This window comes from Urocampus carinirostris, chromosome 15 (assembly GCF_059441175.1).
Source record: "Urocampus carinirostris isolate Australia breed hairy pipefish chromosome 15, RoL_Ucar_1.0, whole genome shotgun sequence".
NCBI classification, from domain to species: Eukaryota; Metazoa; Chordata; class Actinopteri; order Syngnathiformes; family Syngnathidae; genus Urocampus; species Urocampus carinirostris.
This window is the reverse complement of record NC_142363.1, coordinates 26,248,281-26,274,182: the sequence shown is the minus strand read 5'-3', so window position 1 is coordinate 26,274,182 and position 25,902 is coordinate 26,248,281. Positions and strand designations below refer to the sequence as shown.

The window sequence follows — 25,902 nt, the reverse complement described above, 5'->3', positions numbered from 1 at the left end:
GTAGCATCGCGTCTCATATGCACACTTGAAAAACAAAAGGAAAGATTCATACAGTAAATGGGAAAAACATTTAAAGTAGGACAAAAACATGAACTCACTGGCTAGAAACATCTCAAACTAGCAAAGCACAGCCTCAGCTATCCGAGCAATTACAACAGCAATCTCGGTATTAATGTAACAGATCCAACTAGATATTTCTGCTGCACATTTTCTATTTCATACAGAGCAGATCTTCAACAGGGACATTTATATTTCTTGAATTTGCTAACAGTGCTACCTTTGGACACATAACAAACAGCCGAGTGATCGTACTAATTAGCTTTTATTCTCCTATGGGGAAACAAGTGGTATAAGAAATGAGTCAAATGACCAGCAACAATCACTGATCCACATTAGCTAGCACATCTGCTAACAAACTACCAGGGAATGTTGGTACCATATAGAAGAAAAAAATGAATCGGAATCTTTATCTTTTTTCAATTAATTAGAAAAAGTGCTATGTTCACAAGGAATTAAAAATTACTTCACATACTTTTCCGATATTTATTCCATTTAAGTGACTCCAATTTGTTTTTCTCACACATAAACAGGGAACTTTTATTGCCTTCAGTTAATCCGTTTTCCACACACCTATGTAGAAAAAATGAATATATGATCCAAGTCACAAGAACTTTTGAAAATTCTGAACTTGTTGAAAACAAGCAGAGTGAAGCAAAAGAGATCTGTGTCAACTTGGGTGCTCACAAGCCCATCGTCTTAAAACAACAAAGCAAACCTGGCTGAGCTGAAAACAACCTGAGTAGGAGCTAGCACATTCGTAACAGTTCTGCATCACAAAGGCAGTGGTTCTCAAACCTGGGGAAGATTCGATTGGATATTGTCCAGCGAGATGGATTGTTTTGCCAAGTTTATCAATATATATATAATGTGAGGGCTCCCACTGACAAACTATTTGAGTAATTTACATGAAAAATAAGTTGATCAGTTTAATCAAAACAGATTTTCCGGTTCAAATGCAAACCCCTTATTCCTGTGATGTTGGTTTTGTTTTTAATATAGAATAAAAGTGGGGGATCACTTGACCCAAAAAGCTGGAAAACCCCTAGAAGATGCTTGCATCAAAAAGGGACAGCCTAACAGTGAAAAGACTAAAAAGCTGTTGTGGTTGTTGAAGCCTCTCCGGGAGGGAGCGTGTCGTCATTTGAGCCTGGATCGCACCTGCAGGAGGGTGGGCTTCTGCTCCATGATGCGCACCAAAAGCGTGTCAATATAGTCCTCCAAGTCCCGAATCTGTGGCTTCAACTTGCGCAGCTCCAACTCCCGCTTTGCCAACAGTGTGTGCTGCTGCTGAAACTCGGCCTTCTGCTGCTCTAGCTCGGCCTCGCGCTGCATAAGGAGACTGATAAGCTCGCTGTGAGTTAGGTGGTAGTATGAGCCGGCGCCCTCGGTCAGGATCTGGACACAGGATGCATTATTTATTCGACTTTTTCTGCAACCCTGAAAAATGAAATGTCGTCGCATTGCGTGATTAAAAATCATATTTGCTAAAAACAAAAGATTGACCTTCTCGCTGGTTTGGCTGCTCCTGCCAGGGTGGATGCTGGACTTGATCTTATCCAGGACCGAGCGACCTTCTGCGAGTGGGCCACTGCTTAGAGGGCGAACCGGGTGGGGGCTGCAAGGGACCGCAAATAAGCTGTGTTACAGCAGGCTGGGTAAGTTTAATAAAGAATTTGCCTGAGGGTCTGCAGGGGTTCACTGCTCTAAACATCCATCCTTTTATTGAGTAACACCTTGGTTTTGTAGCGGTCCAACAATTACTTTATTTGTTAGCAACAAATCAAACATTAAATTATTAAGAGCCTATTTTAAACATTTCTTTGTTTTAGAACCCTTGTTTACCTTTATAGTGTCCAAATCCTGAGTGTTTGACCCTCTCAAAAATGATCTGATTTACATTTTTATCCATTCATCCATTATCTGCACCGCTTATTCTCAGTAGGGTAGCGGGGGTGCTGGAGAGCATCCCAGCTATCTTCGGACAGTGGGCAGGGGACACCCTGAACTGGTTGCCAACCAATCGCAGGGCACACAGAGACAGACAACTAACTCGCTCATCCACACACAATTAACCTGAAATGTATGTTTTGGAAATGTGGAAGGAAATCAGAGTGGCCGGAGAAAACTGCTCTAAATAACTGACGCAAAATACTGAAATATGATTGCAAGGCCAATTATTGTTTATGTGCATGATTTTCGCAACATATTTTTGGAAAATTTATTAACAAGTATTATGTAGTAAATGTAGGCAAATTTGCATTTTTCCCCCAAAATAAATCTTGGATTAGTCAGATAGTAAATAATATTAACATATTTGATTACCGGCTTTGAAATAACATTTGAATGAGGATTTAGGAGATAATGTTTCATTGTAAAATGTATAGAACCGTTTAAAACTCAGACTTTTATAGAAATTTAATAAATACTAAGAATTTGTTGTGAATTCTGCCATTTCTTTCCATCTTCCAATCCAGACTCTAAACACACCTTTTCAGACTTGCCTATCTGTATAAACTTACATCGTCACCCTTTTACTGAAAATTGTTTCATTTTTTGTATTCATTTGTGTTCGTTTTCTTTTTATTTATATCACTGTTTTCTATTCTGTGGACGGTGTCCTGTGAGGCACTTCAAAATAAAACCTATTATTAAATCACATGGAAAGGATTTTCGTAAAATTTTATAAAATTGAACAATCTTGCTGTCCCTATTCAATTTCAACTATTTTTTTCTGCTTATGTTTGGGCTATACGAACCCTGATTGCTGGATTGGCCTTTTTTTGTTGTTTTGGGGAAATCGATAGCTGGGCAAAGAAAAGGGTGTGTAGTTTGAAATATTTTTTTCTGATGTTGAATGGGTCGTTGAATAGTTCATTGAAATATTATTTTTAGCAGTTGCCAAGTACAGAAAATGAAACTTGAAGACTCAGATCCTCTAAATTTAGGCTGAATCAAGTTTTGCAAGTTTGGGAACATATGCACGTAAAATCGACTGAGCTGTTTGAATGAACCTCAATGACTCTTTCCTGTGTAATGACCTTAATTTCATATTGGTCTTATTGTTTCTATTTTTTTCTTAATATATATTGTTCCAGACACCAATTTCATTATGTTAGCAGGCATTTCTACATTCTGAAATTCTACATTCTAAGGACGGCTGCAAGAAGACAACAAAGAAGGTTAGGGCAGGTGCCTCTTAAAAGCGGTGAAAATTAAAAGTTAAATGAGACCAAAGTCGTTTTAATTGCATGCCCTAATGCAAAACAAGTAGACATGTGTTAAGAGTGTTATTGCCCCAGGTTGAAAAGGAAATGATATCGGTGACACAACAACACCTTTTTTATTGGGCAAGAGGAGGGGGGACAGGAAAAGTGTGAGAACAGGTCCTGTGAGGAGGGGGGATGGTGTTTCACTGTGTGAGTACAAGTGTATGTGTGTGTAAGACACAACAGGAAGAGGTGCAGGTGGGGAGAAGGCTTGTGTTAGGAATCGGAGGGCAAAATAATAACTGCTAATTGGCCCGAGGCACTGTTTCCCCTCCCATTACCATGGAGGCAGGACACATATACACACACACATAAGAAACTCAAGGAGGAAGTCCCATCAGGATTAGAGTGTGTGTTAGCAGTAAACTGAGATATTAAAAAATTAAAAAAAACAAAACAAGAAGGTCACACCACCACCATCAGGAGGATCCCGTTCAGAGTCGATGGCACGAAGGAAGAAGTAGGTTAAGGTAGCTGAAAGGGCCAGAATATTCTGGCAAACCGGAAGGAGGGGAAAATGGGCGGGTCTAGAGACGAACAAGTAACCTCACCTGGGCTCCTGATGGGTGTTTTGCTGCTGCCAGCATTTCTGTTCCACCAGAGGGTTCAGTGTGGCAGGCGTCTGCGAGCCATTGGAAGGGGAGGAGAGAAAATAGGGGGAGCAACTACTTTGTCGAGTTAACGGTGGGGCAGAGGCTATTGAAAGGGAGGGGGAAGCAGGTTGCGTAGATACTTCCCGTAAGGCGCAAGACTCTTTCCAGAAGGACAGTGGAAGAGTCTTTTCGAAGTCCAACGGGAATATACTCTCAGACTGTGTGCGGTTCAACATAGGATGTCGTGGTTGTGTTTTCTTTATCATCAAGTCATCAAGGACCTCATTGGACTTAGAATCTGTTGCATTGAGAACTTGGGAAATTCCATGGTCATCTCCAGTAGAACTTGTATGTAGTCTGTTCTTCATCGTAAGAGTCAACCAGTCAGTAATGTGTGTATTAACACTTGGTCCACTGACGGAACTTCTACGGCTTACTGGAGCAGAGGCAACTTCTGGAACCTCTCCTACCACCTCAAAGAAGGAAGAGGCAGTGGTGTTGGATGGACCATAAACATTTTGAGATAAAAGGCTTGTTCTTTGGAATATTTCGGGAAGTTGAGGTGGACGTGTTGTCACAATCATGTCATCAAACTCTGTGGACGTATTGCCTCCATTGGGGTTTAAATCAGACTCTGTAGAAGTTGCAGGGCAATCTTGAGTAATCCCATCTTTCTCTCCTATGCAACTTGACCCACAAATATCAGTGAAGTCTACCTCATTAGCATCTAGTCTATTCTCAGTCACCAGAGACAACCAGTCATCTTGTTTTTTAGAGTCTTTGAGAACAGGGAACTGACTAGCCTCAACAGCGTTTGGAAATGGCTCGGCAGAACCCACAGGTAGGACCTCACAACTCCCATCAATCTTTGCTAAGGAACCAAACTCACAAAAATCTGTGAAACCTGACCCACTGGTAGCTGGTGTGTTCACTATCACCAAATGAGAGTCAGCCTGGTCATTTAGTCCATGAGTTAAAACCTGAGGGGTCACAGAAATATTGGTGGGTGGCGGAATCTCTCCTAGCTCCATATAAAAATCATTAGATACATTGGAAAGGTTTTTGTGGCTTTGCACGTTGCTGCCAAGGCTTTGGAGAAAATTATTGGTGCTTTGAGATATTTGGGCTAGTTGTGCTAAAGGTTTTTTTAAGAACATATGCAGATCTGGGGACTGATTACCACTAGTATCCTTCTCATAAGAGTCTGCATGAGTCACAGAGACGTCTTGAGAACTCTTAAAGCCTGCAGTGGAAGCGAACTCCAAAGTATTAGATTTATCTGTCATCGCAAGCGAAATCCAGTCATTTTGGTTCGGTTCTTTGGCATTTTGGGTAACTGAAACAGTGGCCAACCCTGACGTTTCTTCTGGTTCTTCAAAGAAGATAGATTTTTCCTGGTTCTGAATCTCTGATGTGGAGTACTGGATTTGTTGGTATTGTGAGTTACCATGAGGGTTTTGGAGAAAGCTTTTGGTGCTCTGGGACCTTTGGGGGAGTTGTGGTGCAGGTTGTATCACATATTCTACATCAACAGCTGTGGATACCCCCCCTTGAACATCGTTCAGAAACAAACCCATTGCTGGTTTAACTTGGGAACTACTGTCGTCATTTGATATGGATCTTATTTTACCATCCGGTCTGTTTTCCAGCCTTAAAGACAATAGGTCAGAGTTTTTATTTAGGGCTTCTGGACTTAATGAACCAACTGTGGCTTCTTTGATCTGCCCTAGATCCCCAGTCATGGTCGAGTTAACAGATTGGAAATTGTCACTAGGTATGGATAACCCAGAAGATTCTGAGGGTGGCAGAGAGCAGCAATTTTCATAAAACTGTGAGTTTGCGGTCACATAGGGACTTTCGAGAAAGCTGTTTGTATTCTGGTCAACATTCGGAAAAGTTACGGGAGACTGACAGTAACCTTTTAGCACCTCTGGTCCCTCAAACATTGAGGAACGGCCATTACAAGGTGAGGAGGTGTGGCTGTACAGAGATGGTTGTCCACTGAAATCATCAAGAGGTACCACTTCATTCTGGTCATCAAACTGCAGACCAATTGACCTTTCTTGTAAATCCAGGTTTTCTGGTGTTTTTCCACTAAAATTATCATGAGGTGCCATTTCATTTTCGTCATCAAAATGCAGTGAAACTGAGCTTTCTGGTAAATCCAGGTTTTCTGGTATTTTTCCACTGAAATTGTCATGAGGTGCTATTTCATTTTCGTCATCAAAATGCAGAGAAATTGAGCTTTCTTGTAAATCCAGGTTTTCTGGTGTTTTTCCACTGAAATTATCATGAGGTGCCATTTTATTCTGGTCATCAAACTGCAGAGAAATTGACCTTTCTTGTAAATCCAGGTTTCCTGGTGTTTTTCCACTGAAACCATCATGAGGTGCCATTTCATTCTGGTCATCAAACTGCAGAGAAATTGACCTTTCTTGTAAATCCATGTTTTCTGGTGTCTTGATGTCAGCAGCTTCTAATCCTAAAATAGTTGCGGTAGACATGCTCAGTGGTGGTGTGAAGACTGATGATCCATCTGAATCCCACCATTCTGAATCATCATTCTCAATCACGGTTTGCAGAGTCACAACTTCATTCTTATTGACCGACAGCTGGGTAATGTTGAAGTTGGGCAGTTGGTCGTGATTTTCCGTTGTCTGTATGTCTTCAGCTTGTAAACTGGTCACAATTACGGTCGACATGTCTGGAGGTGGTGGGAAGACGAAAGACTCCTCCGAAGGCCATAATTCAGAATCTTCGTTCTCTATATTGGATTGCTCTGCTGCATTAGTCAAAATATCAACTGTACAAACACTACTATTTGGACTGATGGTGTTAGACAAGATGTCCAAGTCTGGAACAATACTCTCGAAAGTCTGTGGTTCTGTTTTATCGGCAGAAGACCCTGAGAACTTGTATGAACCAGAATATGAAGAGAAACATAAGAGGGAAACCTCTTCAACTGAACTTCCAATACCAGATGAAACAATGGTATCTGGTACGCATGAAGTCTTTTTAATGGTACTGTATGCTTCATGGCATTCAGGGGGAGGAAGTGATTCTAAAGAAATAGCGGAGGGTCGAAAAAATTCGTTACAGGACTCAAAGCTTGCGTCCTCTGGGATAGGGGCCAGAGGGGGCAGCTGGCTACAGTATGTCACATGGTTGCTCAGCATGAAACTTTTGGTATTCGGGCAATTGTCCCTGTCATCACTGTAAATTCCCGCTTCATGCACACTTGTTAAACTGTCAGATGTTTTGCATTTTGGCTGTTGCAACCTGCAAGCAGCAAACTCCTCAAATGAATCGTCCCATTCAGTATCAGGTTCATGTTGTTCTGAAGTCATAAATGGGTTTGAAGACTTGTTGCTTAAAGGGATTCCCCTGCTAGTCGATGAAGTTTTACCCAAGTCAGTGGTGTTATCAGTAGCAGTTTGACCATCCAAAGTCTGGGGGACTAAATTACCTGCCTTTGGAAAGAGTTGCTCTATAGGTGGCCGAGAACTAGATAGAAATGGTAAAGGGGGTGGTAAGACATCGTCGAATGGGTCGTGCAATAGAAAAGGGTTGCTGGGTGAAATTGGTGGAGAGGGACAAAAGGGGTTCGAGTGGTGAAATGGGTCATGGGTTGGCTCAATGGTGGGGTCTAGTTTAGGAGACTCCACTGTCCTGTGGAAGAAAGCGCATAGTCCTCTGGATTAGTTTATCTGTTGTACAGCGAACTAAAGCAAAGGTTTTCTCCTAAATGACATTGTAAATGCGAAAAAGATTATTGCAAACAGGTCGAAAGTATGTGTAAGGCACAATATATTGGTACTTTTGCAGCTCCAGTGGATGTGTGAGGCACAATCTATTGGTTCTTTTGCATTATTAAAGATTTTTGTAATTGAAACATGATAGCTGAGGAAGCAAAACTTGAATTAGGCGGAAGACCCATTAAGACAGTCAAAAACTCACCTGGGTTTGCTGTGCGTCACCTCAGATCCAAACCACCCTCTCGATTTGCTCTCTTCTTCAGGCTCATTGCATTTGTCTTCTCCTCCTAACACAGGGAAGTTTTTCTCCATGGCTGCTGCAATGGCAGCACTTTCCTCTTCGCCGGCTTTGTCAAAAGACCATCGGCGTCCATCACCCACAGTACCATGCAAGAGGTCGGCAGAAGCTCGTGGGTGAAGGTTCTGCAATGATACGGAGAGAGGCAACGTCTTCTGCAGGTGGGCCAGGCCCAAAGAAGCTTCCGGGGTCGCCAGGGCCTGATCCTGGGGTGGCAGCTTGTCTGTTCCATTGACACCCACGGGGAAATGTGGCACATCTATAGTGATTTCATTGATCTCATTATTAAAGTCACAGCGGATTGGAGATAACTTTGGTGACGTGTCTGCAGTGTGCTCTATAAAAATAGAAAGAGACAAAAGCGGGCATGTTGTTAACTACATAATGTCAGAGAAATATTCAAATATTCAATCACTTGACTTTCACAGAATCATAGCCAAAAAGAAATAAATGGAATCTTTGAATTTTCTCAAAAGACAATTTAATTTAATGCCATGAATTTGCTCCATGTCCCAAAACAGGTCAAATTTGGAAAAGTATAGAGGTGCCATTAACTACATGATTACTCAACAACCGATCAAGGTAATTTAACTAAATTGTCATCTATGTATGTAATTGATTAATTGCTTACAATTTCTTTTGCACTTTCTGCTCAACAATAAATATTGAAAACGTTTTCATCCATGTTTCCTATTGGTGTTGAATCAAAATAAATTATTTTGCTGATGTCAGAACAAAACTAAAGTCACAATATTCTAAATTAAGTATTTATATGGAATTAATGAGATTGGTGTAACTTATTATGTATTTATTTCCCAGTATTTATTTTTGTAGTGCTTCATTTGCATTTGCAAAGAATTGAAGAATATAAAATGTGAAAATGCAAAGTTTATGTTTGGAAAAGCATGCCTTTAATGAGAATTAACAAAAAATATTATATCTGGGTCTTGAAGGGTTAAAGCCTTTTTAAATAAGATTCAAGAGTATTGATATTTGAATTATGAGAAAATAGGTAGCAAAATAATTCTGATTGAATCCGACTAATAAATTGGTGTTTAAAGTACCATATTTTCTGCACTATGAGGCGCACTGGAATATAAGACGCATCCCCAAAAGGAGTTTTTTTGTCATATATATACAAGGTGCACCAGATAATAAGAAGCGTGAAATTGAAATTACAGTTAGAGCAACAGTGTGTACGGCACATGTTATTGAAATGATATGTGCCGCTGACCAAAATCGCAAATCGTTGTATGCAACGGGAATCAAACCCAAATAGCTGAAGTGAGAGCGCAGACACATTACCTGTAGACCACCAGTGGTATGGATTTGATTTAAGTCAGCATCTCAACACGGGTGATGCTCTAATGGCGCATAGCAATTCCAGTTACTGTATGCATTTCTAATCTTATCCGCTGTGTTCTGCGGTATGTGAGGCACACAGGTTGTAAGGTTTTCAGGTGCGCCCTATAGTCAGGTAAATACGGTAGCGTAATTTGATTTGTGTTTATGACCTGGACTGTCAGCAGTCAGGATGCTGCTGTTGCTGGGCGAGTTGGAAAGGTCCGATACCACCACGCTGATGCCGGCCGTGGGGCTGAGGCTGCCCCCTCGCGACGAAGACTCGCTGCTCTCGGATCCGAGCGAGGTGCTGGAGCGCGTGTCCGACGATTTCCTCAGCTTTCCTCGCAGGAAAAAGGTTCTCATTTTACTGCGCCTCACCTCGCCGCCCTCGTCGTCTTCGTAGTCCTCCTCGCCACCTCCGTCGCTGGGTAAACGTTGGCGCACGAGGCACAACGGGCCCGTGCCACCGGGCAGGTTGGCACCGGGTGCAAGAGTGGAGTCATCTTCGCTGGATCTCCTTTTCCCCTTCATGCGTTCCTTCAGTTTGCTGAATGTGGAGGCTCCTTTGTCCTTCATGACCAGGTCGTACATGCTAGCCGTCAGGTTGTTGCGGGTGAACTGGACGCTGACTTGAATGTCGCCACGTTCCTTCTCCTTCTTGCCAGTTTTCGAGTTGAGTCGGTACCACCTGGACACCAAAACATTAGCAAATTTAGGGTTTTGTAGATACTCTATAATTTGTTTAAAAAGTTCTAGTAGAGGTAAGATCCGACTTCAAAAAATCCAGTCCGAAACGACCCAGCAGGTAAAGCTCGACGCAGCCCGAACCCGACCAATGATATCGATTTTTCATATTCTATTTGTGAGGAGGAAGAGGTGTGATTTGGGCTGAAAATTGTAAAAATATAAGCACTAAAAATGAAAATGAGTAGATTTAGTGCCACTCTTGTCCCCGGTGTCCCCAACATTCAAATAACTGGCTACATTATTCTGTACTTGCTATCTTTATCGCCTATTGATTGTATTCATCAAGATATTTATCAAATGTAATGAAAAAACGCATCCGCTATTGCATTTTGAGTTATTTAATGCATATTATCAAATGTTGCCTAGGGGTAGGACGCCCGCCCAAAGACCTGAGGATCGTTGGTTCAAGACTCTCCTGAGTCATACCTAAGACTTACAACATTGGTACCCATTGCCTCTCTGCTTGGTGCTCGGTATTAGGGGGTTTGGTCACCTAATGACTTCTTATGACAGGTTTTTCGACACATCGGTTGGGTACTGTACCTAGTCATATGACTGTTTATGGGAGACAACCCCCGGTAAGATTGGATAAAGCGAGGAAAAAGACGATCATTAAATGTGATGCTTTAAAAATGTACAACTTTGCTTTAATTCTGAGCCAATTAGATTAAATTGTTTTTTTCATAGAAAAAAAGAAATATAACATGTTCTTGTAAATGTCTGCATGTTTGCGAAAAATACTTATCTTCATTTTTTTGGAGTTTTGTATTTTGATTCAATGGAATTTGCAAACAAGGCAAACATTTTTTTTTTAAATTCTATAAAAACATATATGATACATTATCTTACACATACTTCTTTATCTTTTTCCGCTCATGTAGTGAGAGGTATCAGATTCGAGACTGTATTGGTAAATACAAAAAAATAAAATCAATATTTGTTTTCGCCCCGCAAACCGCGATACAAAGAGTTTGCCAACCTGTGAAAAATAAAAAGGTAAAAAATACACTACTGATTAAAAGTAAAAGTTAGTTTCTCGTGTGCACTGCGTTCGAGGTCAATGTACAAATACCTGGCTACATTTTACTGTACATGCCATTTTAGTTTTATCATGTATATATATTATTAATCGGGATATTTATCAAATTTCATGCAAAAAAACACTCAGCTAACCTGATGTCATTGAGTTTTTCAATATGGACGAATAAAGTGCTTAGTAGGGGACATATATTACTTTTGTTTGTTTCTGAGTGTTTCAATATTCGTTTAATACAATTTTCTGTTCAAATTCACAATGATATATAATATGAGCCTGTAGATGTCTGGATGTATAGTGGTTTTATAAATGCATATGAGGAAAAATGAATAGGCCTACATGATCATCTTTCCACATGTATTGCCGAGGTATCGGATTCTGTATCAGCATCAAAAATCAATCATTTATTTTTGTTGCCTACAGGAAAAATTCCAACATATTGCTGCCCTGACTCAAAGAGTTTGCCCACCCCTGCTCCATTTTCTCGTCACTACACCTCCCTCAAGCCATGATCATTTTAAAGAAAGGATAAGGCTCATAACACAAAGTGGAAATAAACTGCACAACAGCTCATTACTTGAAAAACTTGTGCACTGTCATTCTAAATAATACTCATTTTCTCTTCTGCCGTGTTCATTTTTGAAGCAAAACTTTAAAGTGGGTCAGTGGCTGACGTGAATGAGAGTATTGATAGTTTAAATGGGAATAATCCGGGACAAAAACAGCTCGACACTGGGTGAAAGCGAATATGTGTTTTGGCAGGACCACCGAATACCTCACTAAAATCCCTGAAAGAAATAACAAAGAAGTTATGTAAACATTCACAATGTATGACACGAGATATCCTTTGAGACACACACAAAAAATGTTATCTAGAATATATACACATATTTTGTGAACTTTCCTGATATAGTCTTATAATACACAGTAAAGAAAATTACAGGCATGAAAAGGGTCAAGGACCTAAAAAGGTGAGAAGGATTTGGAGAAATAACAGTATGTATTTATGTATAACACGCACCGCTATTTTTTTTTCAAGCAAAAATCGGTGTAAAGTTTTGTTTGACAGTTCTTTCAGCTCAAGCTAAGCATTGAAAGAGACAAACATCGTTGAGCACATGCAGCTATGATTCAAATAACTTATTGACAGTTATAAACACAATAAAAACATAAAATTTACAATGTGTTTATTACATGTCTGCAACCTCAGTGGAAATGTTTAAATCTAGGATTAAAACACACTTCTATTCTATAGCATATGAATAATCTATATTTTATGTTGACAATATCTGTGTATTATTTGCCCTCATGTAGGTTTTAGATCCGGGGATGGTGTCATAAGTCTGTGGTTTGCAATAACCTGTGGTCTGTGCAGCCCTTTGAGACTCATTGTGATTAAGGGCTATACAAATAAACATGACGTGACTTTACTTGACATGTCCTTAAAGTCTGATTCATCTTCAGATACACCAAAGGGTTGTTTTCCTTGTGCTTTATTTGTATCTTTCAGGAAAACTTTCTGTTTCCTCCATTCTCTAACATTTGTCTCTAGGACCGTGAACAAAGAGTCTGATGATAAGCTAGAATCGAATGCGCGTTCCTCACGAAGAAATACAGTACTCCAGCAAGGGCTGCATGATTAACCGAAATCCAATCAATATAGTGTGATTGTGTAATCGCATGATACTGCGTTTTTTTCAAGGATTTATATTTTGTTATTTGATTGATGGGGTATTTGGCCAACTAGAACGGCGCTATACAAGAGAGCAAACTCGCTTGCTGGCTTTTTTTGTCATCTCACTCTCAATTTGGGTTAATTAGTTAAATAACATGTTTTTGTATCCGCCTGAGAAAAAAACATATATGTGCCCAACATTCAATTTGTGTAAAATGAATGATCGTTCCTCATTCCTTACAATGACCAACTGAAAATCAAGGTTCACAGATGCACAATGTTTTCTAGTATCTCGTGACAACTGCCACCATGCACAATAGAAACCGATCCGAGAACATGCACAATGGCACAATAATTGCATGCACGAATTAGTCTGGCATGATACAACTTGAAATAGTACAGTCAAGGATCAGTGGGATGTCAAATCACTGTAAATAAAAACAAGGCTTAATAAAACTCCTGTTTTAAGAAGACTAAATGCAAGAAACAAAACTGAGAGCTGTCGCTTTTTTGTTTTGTCTTCTCGGCTGTTTTTTTTTGTTTTTTTGAATTATTTGCACCACATCGCAACTAAACCACAAAAAAACACTAACCACACCTCATGTCACAACACGTCCTCAAGTCTATGTCATTTACATCACTATAAAAAGGCTGCCACTGTCGGGGAGCTGGAGGATTCCATCAAGTTTAACATGGAAAACAAATCTTTAAAAAATAAGTGAAAATAAAACAGTATATATATATATATATATATATATATATATATATATATATATATATATATACAGTGGGACCTCGCTACTTCGCGGTTCCATGTTCGCGGGTTCAGAGCTTCGCGGGTCTAAAAAAAAATAATAAAATAAAATATATTAAAAAAATATATATATATATATATTATTTTTTTTTTTTTTAAGCATTTTTGAAGGGGCGTCGCTACTTCGTGGTTCCACGTTCGCGGGTTCAGAGCTTTGCAGGTCTAAAAGATAATAATAATAAAATAAAAATTAAAAAAAAAAAAAATATATATATATATATATTATTATTATTTTTTAAACATTTTTGAAGGGGCGTCGCTAATTCGTGATTACATCTTCGGTGGTTCAGAGCTTCGCAGGTCTAAAAAATAATAATAAAATAAAATAATTTAACCGCGATAACCGAGGGATTACTGTATATAAAACCATTCATCCATTATCTGCACCGCTTATCCTCAGAAGGGTTGCGCGGGTGCTGAAGCCCATCCCAGCTATCTTCGGGCAGTGGGCAGGGGACACCCTGAACACCAGTTGTATTATATATATATATATATATATATATATATATATATATTAAACGATTACTTGTAAACGGCAGCATACATTTTCAAAAATATTGCAATTATTTAATCCTATCGTTAATGATTGTTAAAAAGCCAGTAGAGGACTCCTGATTCTGGTATCAGCTGAAACCTAGTGCCATTACCTTAAAAGTTCGGTTATCAGCAGATAACTGGTATTGGCACTCATTAATCTCCAAGATTTCAAAAACTGAGAATAATAATTGGCAGCGCATTTAAGCGCTGAAGGTGAAAAACCTGCCGTTCCTGCCCAGCACTAATGCACCATAAATAACCAGGAAACAATCAACGCTGTTGATATAAAAATGAGGATTGCTTGATATATATATATATATTAGATATATTTTTTTTTCCTGTAGTTTTCATAAAAACATAAATAATTGGCAACGGCTGGTGTAGTAGACTACGGAAGATTCATAGTATTAGGTAGGACTGGGTTGGCTGTTAGCAATTTCTAACAAAAAAAGCTACCAAACTAACATCTGATATACAGACACAATATGAATACCTTAGAATTAGTGCGCTAATTTTGTTTTCACTAAGTGATACGCGAAAGGTGAGTATTTATGCTTCAAATTACACGGATAAGTAGGCAGACATAAGATTCGCTTATAGCTGCTGTTTAATCACTGAGAGAAGATAATGTTTTGCAGTATATTAAAAAACAAACAAGGCACGGTAGTTGACCAACAGGTTAGCACACAGGGCTTCATTTTGTACTTAAAGTACACACCTTATGTGACTTGTTGGTTTGCTTGTGGCATTAAACTTGATCAAAGATAAAATGATACTGTTGAACTATCGACACAAAACATATCAACCATGTTAGCATGTCTTATTTCTATTGATAACTTAAGATGAGGTTAGATACACAATTTAGGCATTTTGAAAAACTATAGAGTTGCGGAACTGTAAAAGAATAACTTTGAAGAAAAAAGCCAAAAAAAAGTAGTAAAACATACCAGGCAGGTTAATTACGACGTCCTATTGTTGACCTCCATAACAGCATCAAGCACTCAACTGGCACAAATACGTCCATAGATTTGACACATGCACACAATAGACTGCCAGAAAAAAAATTCATTTGCCATGAGGTGGAGTCTAACACAAAAATTGGAATGTTGAGAGCTGCACTGCAACCAACACCTTCTACTATTATACATTTTGAATCCCAACCAGCCTCAATCATGTCAACCTTAATCCCTAAATAGCAAATTAACATTACCCTCACCAACTTTTATCCCTAAATATTTTCATATAAAACCCTACCGAGCCAGCATTGAACCTCATTTAGATGGCAGATTTCGGGTCTGGTAAGTTTATAGTCCAAAAATAGACATCTCAATTTAGGTCATCCGGGGTGTACCAAATTTATGCCAACAATAGTCATTGTTTTGTTTATCTCATTTAATTTGTGATAAACTTTATACATACTTTTTACTTTTAAACAAAATAAAGGCTTTTGGTGTTTTTTTTCTTGTCAACCCGTTTTAGCTAGGTGGATAGCAATTAATAACAATCATAATAAATATGCTTATACTCCAGAAATTAGATTTTCAGTTTATAGTACATGTGCTACTTGTAATGCAGAAAGGCTGCCTGATTCTTTCGTGATGGAATCAATCTTTTTAACGTTTTAAGTGTACGGTATTACTTCTTTGGGGGTTTCAATTCAGTACATTTGATTGAATAGCATTCTTTTATTTTGAAATTACACTTTTTATATTTTAAAATTATTTTTTTAGCAATTTTAACATATTTGCCCCCCCCCCAAACTAATTCTTTCCACATTTATATTTATGTGCAATGTTAATTATGCCAGTTAAAGTGGCTCGTGCAAGTTTTGCGCAATTTTTTAAATAAAATGTCCTTTATTTTATATCTGTCTTCCAGCATGATAATGAGATCAAATGTAATGTTTTTTTATTTATTTTATATTTAATCTATATCGCTGGTGATCTAGTTATTAGGTTTGGCCCTCTCACCACTGCAAGCCGGGTCGAGTCTGTTGCATCCATTGTTTTGGGAGTTTGGTGAGCTATATTTATCGGCTGATCAATCACTGCACTAATACGGTAATATACCAATGTAAGGCAAGGCACGGCAAGTTTATTTGTATAGCACAATTCATACACAAGGCATATCAAAGTGCTTTACAGAAATGGCAGACAGGTTAAAAACACACAATAAAAGCCATTGAAAATTTAAAATGTGGTTTTTAAAATGCATTAAAACTACAGATAAAACATAATAAAATCAATGAATTAAAATAAGGTAAAAGTGAAGAGTGCAGTATACACGCACCAAAACTTGGAGGGTTTTTATAAGGTTAAAAAAAGTCAGGGCTTTGTACACAAATAAATACGATAACCCTTTTACTGATTTTGGGGGGGATTTTAGTTTTATGCTTGGTCTAAAAAGTGTGAGAACCACCGCTCTGCTGTTTTAAAGCACCCAGGGGTATAAACTGCAAAATAGTAAATCAGTAGCCTCAACAGAGGCATTAAAAGAAGAGATTTTTTTATATTTTTGAGGAGGCCGTCAGCCGAGAACAGTACAGTGCAAGGCGTGGATTCAAGTTTCCCGTCCAACAATAGAAGCGCGGTAACTCCCATCAGCCAAGGTGGAATTCGCATTCCTAACACAGCAGCCAACTCAGAGCTTTTCATACAGTGGCCTACTTCTTCCTCCTTCCAAGAAAATTTCAAAACACCATTTATTTATTTATTTTAACAAGAAAAGCTGCTGTCCGCAGCTACTCAACACTGCCATTCAAGCAAAAGATGTTGAACGAAACACTAACATCATGAACATTTTATCTTAAATGGAAAAGAAATGTGAGTGAAAGTGGGTTCTTACCAATTATTTTATTTTGCTGATTTGTTTTAGCAGCACAACTTGAAATACTGAAGTAGTTTGGAATTTTTCCAATTAAATTTAGCAGCAATTTGTGCTAGTAAGCACAAAGAGGATTCATCAAGCAATAGATTTACAAATACTATAAATTATTTGGTCAAAGGAGTAACAGCTTTGGCACAAAAGCTAGCAGATTTCCTTCTCACCGCCCAATTAAAATGGGATTCATTGAAGTTTGAGTTAGCATGAATAACATTATAGAAAGATGAATTTACTAGCTCATTGGGACATACGTGTTTTTTTAGCATTAGAAGACTACATATAGCACAATCAAGCCATTTTTTATCTTGAATGGTGTTGTCAGTCGATCATAACTAATTAACGTAGATATTAAAGTTTTTATTAACAACTATTGCTATCAAAAATAATGAAAAACTCAACTAAAAGTTGAAAAAAGTTCAAATAAATTCTGTAATCAAAAGGGCCACGACGGTTTAGCTATTAGCAATTTTTCGATGATTGTAACGAACATTAATGATTTTGCAGATAATATCTACGATAAATGATACTTATAAAGCACCTTTTCATCAAGATGATCAAAGCGCTTTGCATTAAACTGCTCATTCATCTACTGATGGCGCAGTATCAGGGACAACCCATGGCTGGGGCTGTCATGATCAAAATTGCTGGAGACGATTGTCTCACGAATTATCACGATTGACAAATATATAGTCCCCCCGCCTTCAATAGATTAAAAAAAAAAAAAAAGGTTCCCCTCTGCTTTATAAGCTACTATAATAATATCAGCTTAATATTACATATTGTATACTATAAACCTTAATAAAGAAAACCAATGAAATGGTCAAGAGATCAGGTCAAGAAATCATTATTAACTTAACAATATGTTCATTTCATTAAAACAAATGCAACGTTACAGAATTTCAGCCTATTAGGTTAAAACCTTTTGAGGAACAATGTATTGCACAGGTGAGGTAATAGGTCGTAAGGTCTTTGATCAAACTTTTTAGTAATAAAGTGCAAAATTGAACAAAGTGCAAAAATGAGGTGGACAAATGAGAACAAAATACTCTAGTTTCAACACACACACTTAAAGTAAATACAGAAGCAAAGCAGATAGATGTCGCCTTACTTGGCTTCAAGTTTTAAGATTCCAAGACATTTAAAGTGAATGAAGCTAACAGCAGCAGACAAATGTCTCTTTTCTTGAAGTTCTTAGGCTTTGAAAACAAAGACTGGTAAACAGTAGGTAAGTAACAAACTAAACATACAGTTTCTCCTACAACTGTAAACAAATTAATTGCACAGCCTAAACTCTGTTAACATGAAATCAACTTGAATATGAACTTAAAATTATTTTGCTTGGCGGGTCATACAGCTTATCAAACTTGTCCAGCATGTCTCTGAACGCTGGTTTGTTAACCGTTTTCAACGGCAGCATTTCAGTAGAAATGTATTGCGTCATTTGATCTGTTAGCGTGCACCATTTTATACTTTTACACCGTGTAGTGACTTGTAAGTAAACTTCACGTATATCCAATTGATATGCCCCTGGATTGTTTGCCATTCTTCCTCTGCTGAGTCGCTCGGCGAATTATACCGGATGCGGGGTTGCCAAATGCTGATTGAGATTAGTCGTGTTAGCTCCTTGTACTGGCACCTTCATGAAACAAAGTTTTCAGACCACTTCTCTGGCATTTTGGGGCTTAATCCTGTTGCTCGGTATAAACCCAAAACGTGTCCAAAATACTGAAATGGTGCGTGGTTTTGAAACTGATGACCACATAACATAGTGCCGAATTTGTCTGCGTCATATGTGTCGCTAAGCGTTGACGTAATTTCCTCGACATTTCAGTCAAGGGTGGTCACAAATAGGGGTTGAAAGAAAAATGGACTGTAACCGAATGAATGAGAAAAATATTCGCGATTAGATGAAAATATCTTTTTCAAACAGCCCTACTCATAGCTGTTGACATTCTTAAAAACGCGCACAATTGTTTGAAAAACAAAAACGATCATGCGACCAAGTTTTAACTTTTAGCTTAGGTTTCTTCAGATTTGTTTATTTCACTCTTTACAAGAAAAAAAATGAAAGGGGTAGGAATAAGTAAAATGTTTTACTTCACTCTTAATGGGTCTATGTACTGAAAAAGACATTTCGCTTAGGTTAGCGCATTGTAGCCTAACATTTGAGCAAAATAGCAGCGAGAAGCGAACAGCTACACTGTGGCCATCAACATTACAAGTGCACACAAGGCAGAAATGTCTCTTCTAGCGAATAAGTGACCTAAAAAAAGAAAGTGCAGCAGATTGAAAATGTGCAGTTTACTGCACCATTTTGCCCAGGCACAAAAGTTAGCCTGTCATGCTAGAGGGCCCTTTATGGGTTGGCCCCCTTTTTTCCTTTTAAATGTTCCAGAAGTTACAGAGCGTGACGGCTTATCTGCGTCCCAGTCTCTCAAAAAACAGGAAGTAATAAGCAATTCAATGTCCCACGGTGGCTGATAAAACGATAAAGAGGAAAGGAATACGACCATGGATGCTCAAAAAGACTGTGGAATGACAAAAAATTCAGGCAGAGTCCTTACATTGCGAAGCTCCATCACTCAAGCAACAATAAATCAGAGCGTTAACAAAATTACAAAGTGACCCCCTACCTTGGTTGTTTTTGCCAATAGATACAGAATGTAGTGGATTGATTTGCAATACAGGGCAAAATAAAAATTACCATGTTTTTCATACCTAAATAACCTAAACACGTTGTGGGCTGCAAAATGCCCCTATGCGATGCTCTGACATTTCACCCAGTGGATTTCTAAATCAAAATTTGTCAAATGGAAAATTCACAGTTCATTCCAATACCAATTGAAGTAAAAAAGTAACTTTTGCAGTGACTCTATGGCGTGGCCCTTACCAGGTCAGAGAACTATACTCATCTCATTATCTCATTGGCTACACCGCTTATCCTCAATAGGGTCGCGGGGGTGCTGGAGCCCATCCCAGCAATCATCGGGCAGTGGGCAGGGGACACCCTGAACTGGTTGCCAGGCAATAGCAGGGCACACGGGGACAGACAACTCACTCGCTCATCACACCTAGGGACAATTTAGACCGGCCAATTCACCTGAAATGCATGTTTTTGGAATGTGGGAGGAAACCGGAGTGCCCGGAGGAAACCCGCGCAAGCACGGGGAGAACATACAAACTCCGCACAGAAAGTCTGGAGCTGGATTTGAACCCACGCAGGAGGTTCCCAAGACATGAACTGTGCCGCACATGCGCTAACCACCGCGCCGCCCGAGAACTATACTAAAGTTTAAAAAAGAAAACTCCACCCACCAGTTTCATAGATCAGATAAAATCAAATTTTGAATTAGGCTATTGTAATTTATGTCAATGTATTTACTTCAGTGCAATTTCCAGATTATCTTTTAAAATACATTTTCAGACTGATACCCAAATCTTGAGAAGTCATCAACACAAATACCACATACCCTTAGTACAATCACTTGCCTTCCCTCTAAACAATCCTGATATTTTATATATACTACTTTAAAGGGACAGTGTGTGTTATTTAACCACCAGGTGTGGGTGTATTTTGCACTGCAATCGAAAACCAGTTCTAAAAATCATAAGGAAGAACAGAAGTTACAAAGGGTCAAAGTGACCAAGAAGCACAATTTTTATTCTCATTTTAGTGCGAAGACTTTAACGAGGTTATTGTTTTTTGGGGAAGAAAGATGGCGGACAAATATGTCAGCTCCCACTGGGTGAGGTTCATGTCATGTAAAATGCAAATTCCTTGACCTGCGATTATATTGTAAATCAATATTGTTGTTTTTTTAAATGCAGTTTAACCACTAAAAAGCGCAAAATGATACACAATTTTCCTTTTAATCACAACACAATATTTTCCACTCAAGTTTACCAGCCCGGATGTCAAGATTTACAGCTGAGTGTCATTACTATACCAGATAAAAACAACTGGACACAGGAGGAACGTATGCAAAAGTCCAAAGCTTTTTTTACTTAAATGTTCTAAAGCAGGCATATCAAATTTACGGATCGCGGGCCAGATTTGGCGAATTGCATGATGTAATCCGGCCTGCTGTAAATTTCTAAGTACGTCATAAAAAGCAAGCTTATTTCTATCAAAAGTTATCATTTCTTTAATAAACAAAAACCAAAAGCTCCTTCCTGTCGCTAGGAGGCAATAAAGGCGTAAAAAAGCTGACGCCCAATCTGTTTTCATGTTAAAGACAATATTGTGCAGCATTTTCTCAGCTTCAATAGGCTCAGCCTAGTAGTTTGACCTGATGTATTTGCCTGTTTACTAATAAAACTCTTATTTTCATTCATTTTTCTATTCATTTCAAAGCAGTATGACAGTTAAGGCAAACCTATTTTTATTCGTGGCTCTAACTCAAGTTTTCTATGTTTGTGATGTTTATGGTGAGTTGGTTTGGATGTAAAGCTGAATTTACTCGACTGTTAAAATTAACAAATTGTTAAAACACTGAATGCAAAACATGAGAATCATTTTTTTAATAGTTTGTGATTCAATATGTTGTGCCTAGAAAATATCCTGTACCATTCATGATTATAACGTGTAGGTTAGGCTACAAATTCTGGCTGAATGATAATGCATAATACTGAAAAACAAAGCTAAATATTTGGCATTGACATTTCTTACGGACCCAGCCCACCTGAGAACATAAAGTCTGGATCCAGCCCCCGAGTTTGACATGCCTGTTCTAAAGAGCTGAAATATTAAGCTTCTAGTCAAGGGAGACCACCAAACCGTTAGATAATCCCTGGAATTGGGACAGGGAACACTGCATAATCCTGTTGGGGAAAAACATCTTTAGCTTCTACAACATCAACACAAACAAACCTGAGTGTTTTCAAAAATATTTTAGTAAATGCAGAATTGTGTGAGAGTTTGAGTGTTTATGATGTTACGAAGGTGTTAATACACCAACAGGCACGCCAAAATAGACGACAGACAATATTGCCATTATCATAGCAATCGTTAGCAAGACATTCCTTGGAATTGGAAAACCAGATCCCTCCTTTTCTTCGTTTTGACTTCATCCGGTGACGCTGTGATTCTCAAGTCACGAAAACCCAAACTAGATTAATTTTGTCGAGTTTGTGTCAGTTTCTCTTTGTAGTATTAAATTATTGCTTTGATGCACTAAGAAAGCATTGCTCATGGTAATTGATTATAACATTAAAGTTATATTTGAGATCTCATTTTAATATTTGATGTCTCTGTTGATTATATTTTATATTATTACTTGACTTGCCCAATTTCTATGTAAATTTACTAATTATTGTAACTAGCTCGGGCTACGAGTAGTCACATCTTTTGGGTTTCCTGACATGTTAAAGTTTCAAAAATCAGGCTGAATATATTTCTTTTGTTGGCCTTTCCTAAAGGCCAGTCTTTTTCCCTCCTAGGAAAATTCTTCAAATCATAGAATTATTGGAGACCTCTGTGATCGGAGTGGCGAGCTACCAAGCCAGGAATCGTACAGGGATCTGATTCATCATAGAGCTTTACATCAAGGTTGCGGTACGAATTGGATTATTACTTTGCTTTGACTATGGATTGCTGAACTTTGAGAATCAATGTGTGCTCATAGCACATACCCATGCATTTGATATCCCTGAATTGGGGAACATCTACATTGTTTTTGTTTTACTTATTTGATGAATCTGCTTGTCTTTTATTTGAATAGTTATTTAAATAGGAAGCGTATTATGGTGTGACTTTAGATAATGACATGAAAAAAGATTTAAATTGATTTTAAAATCATTTTAGTGTGCATAGAAATACATTTTGCAACTAATAGTAGGGTTATGTAATGAGTAAGCGAACTGTAACAAAATTTAGGATCTTTAATCGAACGCTTTAAACCAAATGAAAGTGTTCTGTGACTATGATTTATAATAATTTTGTCTATTTTCTTGTACATTGTTCATTAAATTGACAGATTTTGTGAAAACTAATTTTGGCTCTCAATTAATTTTACCACTCTTCAAACCTGGTATTAGTCCAGTTTTACGTCTCTATGCCTAACAGCATAAGTGCAACATGAGGGTGTGTCGATGCAGCATCAGTGTTTACATCCCCCATACGTGGATGACAGCAAACGCGTGAACGTCCGTGGGGCAAAAATAAGCATACGTACTGATTCTTCACACCGCGGCTCTCGTGGAAGAGCTTTTGCAGCTGGATGACAACCTGGCCCAGGAACACGTCGAGTCCGATCACTGCCCGGTGCATAGCGGTGAGGATCAGCTCCGGCCCGGGGTCCACGTCCAGGACGCCGGGCTGCAGCTCGAAACAGCACTCCTCGCGCCACTCAGGCTCGGTGGTCTTCTCCACTACGCACGTCGAGTACTTTTCCTTAGCCAGCTGGATGACGACGTACACGTCGCTGGTGCCATGCTTGCCCTTGCCCCGCAGCCCCCTGCCTCGAAGCACGGTCACCAGGAGGTGCGTGGGGACCCATTGCTGCTCCATGCCTCTCCTCCCTTTCCTCGTCCCACGGTGCGCTAAGCCTGGTGGAGGTGGCTAGAGTGTCCCCCACCTCCACCGACTTCTCCTTTCCCTTCACATCTGCCGTGCAGGATGCAGCTCGCGTGTTAAGGGGGATTTTCCTTTACTTCCGCGGCTTCTGCTGCTTTCTCTGCCGCCGGGCCGGCCAAAGAGTGGGCCTCTCTGCGGGCAGCTACGTCACGCCTTCTCCATCCGCCCTCATTATCGTCAGCCTCCTCCAGCCGATGCTCCACTTCCGGGTCCTGCGACAGCACGTGCACACCGCAGATACTTAATTTGGTTGCTAAACAACAAAAGTAATGGACAGGGAGGACAGTATGTAAAATTATTGAAAATAATGTATAATCCTCATATAGCTAATTTTAAATTATATATTAATAAAGCATTTCAATATTATTTTTCAAATTGTCACCGAATGGCAAAATCCTCCTAGCCAATCACAATGGTAGAAAGAGAGAATAAGGGCGTGGCCGAGAACATCTTATTAGCCTAGCCGTGAAGCTAAGTTTAGCATGAAAGAGTTTCTACTCAGCAGGTAACTACTATGTGATTTATATATTTTAAAATGTTTTACCATACTATGCAATAAGAAGAACAGTACCTCCAAACGATTACATTATTTGTAAATTACTAAGTGTTTCCTATGTATAACCCGTGGCTAACGCTAATTAGCAATACATTAGCAATTGCTATTACGTGTTGGCAAACATTTAGAAAAAAAACAATTACAAATGATTGAAAATTTGGGGGCTATGAACGCCGAAAATGCGTTGTTTGTGTGTTTTGACTGTTTTATAACTATTTGTAAAATAGATTTGAAAAACGAATGGGTGTCGTTCAAAAAATTGACCACAATACATGAAATAATTACATACTTGTCATCTTCAGCCAATTGCTCACCTTATTAATGATTGCAATTCCTCTAGTAGTTCAGGAGGTTAAGCGCTTGTCTTGGGATCATGAGATCGCAGTTCGAATCCCAGCTCCTCCGTGTTACATGTCGAAGTGTCCTTGGGTAAGACACTGAACCCCTAATGCCCCCAATAAGCAGCTTAGCGCCTTACATGGCTGCAAGGCCGCTATTGGTAAATGTGAAGCACATTGTAAAGCGCTTTGGGAAGTCTTCGTTGACTTGAAAAGCGCTATATAAATGCTCATTTCTTTCATTTCATTATTCATCCACAACTGGGCCCCTATTTACTCACAGCAAGATGGACGACGTAGAATTAAAAACAGAAATGAATACAACGCATACATTTTTTTCTGCATCTTTCTTAGTTCTTTTCCCTTTTGCAGTAAATTTAGTGTTACTTATACATAGCAGTGCAGGATTCCGCTGACTCCGTCTGTTCTACAGTTTGTTTCACTCTGTAACAGAAATGGTCACAATTTAGTTGAACTTGCAACAAAGATGTCAGACTATTGACCCTTTGCCTGTGACGTCATGTTGCCTTCTCTGGCAAAATAAGAGCCATGATGGATGGCAAGAAGCACTTGAGCGCACGGCAGAAGAATAGGCAGTTAAGTTGAAACGAATAAAAATAACCACGACAGAAGAGTATGACCACCACTTTTTACCATGGCGGTTTATACCTATGCAAGCTTCTGAGCCCGATTTGGAATTTTGTCCCTTTGGATGAAGACGGAAGACAGCAATGCTTATCATGAAACGGAGGGACAACACTGGCAGGCTGGCAGCCCTCAAGTATTCCAGAATTTGCAGCAAACATTTTTTACAAGATATGTATTTCCGAGCTAATTATTGTTAAGTAGGTACGAGTCACGTCAAAGACACTCAATATAATAAGTGAGCTAGTGTTAACTAGCTAGGTTAGTGGCTTACTGTTGCCATTTCTTACTACGTAAATGAGATGCTTTTATTGTGATTAACATGGGATTGAAAACAGTAATTTTCCAAATATTACATGTATTGGAAACTGTAATGTGCTCTACCATAAAGCTTATTATGCTGAAATGAAATGCCAAATTACCAAAGGATAACATGAGAGACAAACGGTCAGAATGAATGCATTTGGCGGCTAAACGAAGCATAGTAACGCGTACAAGCTACAAAGAACTGGTAAGCATCCAGATTTTCATAAGCTTTTAGATCAGCACTGGTGCATGGGGATACTCTATTTACAATAAAGTGGTACAGATCGTGTGGAATAAAGTCAGTCAGACTGGACGATTTGTTTACATGTGTGACAGGAGGAAGACTGTATTGCTTGGTAGCTAGCATTGCTAATTATATTCTCATTCAGTCTAAATAGTGCCCTTTGTGCTTTCGGACAATGTGAGCCACAGAGTAACAGAGTAAGATATCAATGACAATTACGACATCTCAATT

The 25,902-nt window shown here is 38.9% G+C and overlaps 1 protein-coding gene across 2 annotated transcripts; it reads right to left on the bottom strand.

Moving 5' to 3' along the window:
- Positions 1-303: 303 nt before the first annotated feature.
- Positions 304-23,768, bottom strand: rab11fip5a (RAB11 family interacting protein 5a (class I)). Of its 2 annotated transcripts, XM_088354388.1 has the most exons (6): positions 23,182-23,768; positions 9,487-10,004; positions 7,877-8,309; positions 3,878-7,588; positions 1,564-1,675; positions 304-1,455 (listed from the first exon to the last, which is right to left on the bottom strand). In XM_088354388.1, exons 1-6 carry the CDS (start codon positions 23,514-23,516, stop codon positions 1,198-1,200), a joined length of 5,367 nt encoding a protein of 1,788 aa, XP_088210514.1. In that variant the 5' UTR covers positions 23,517-23,768; the 3' UTR covers positions 304-1,197. The 2 variants fall into 2 exon arrangements, with proteins under 2 accessions (XP_088210514.1, XP_088210515.1); XM_088354389.1 differs by lacking the exon at positions 3,878-7,588.
- Between the last annotated feature and the right edge of the window lie 2,134 nt (positions 23,769-25,902).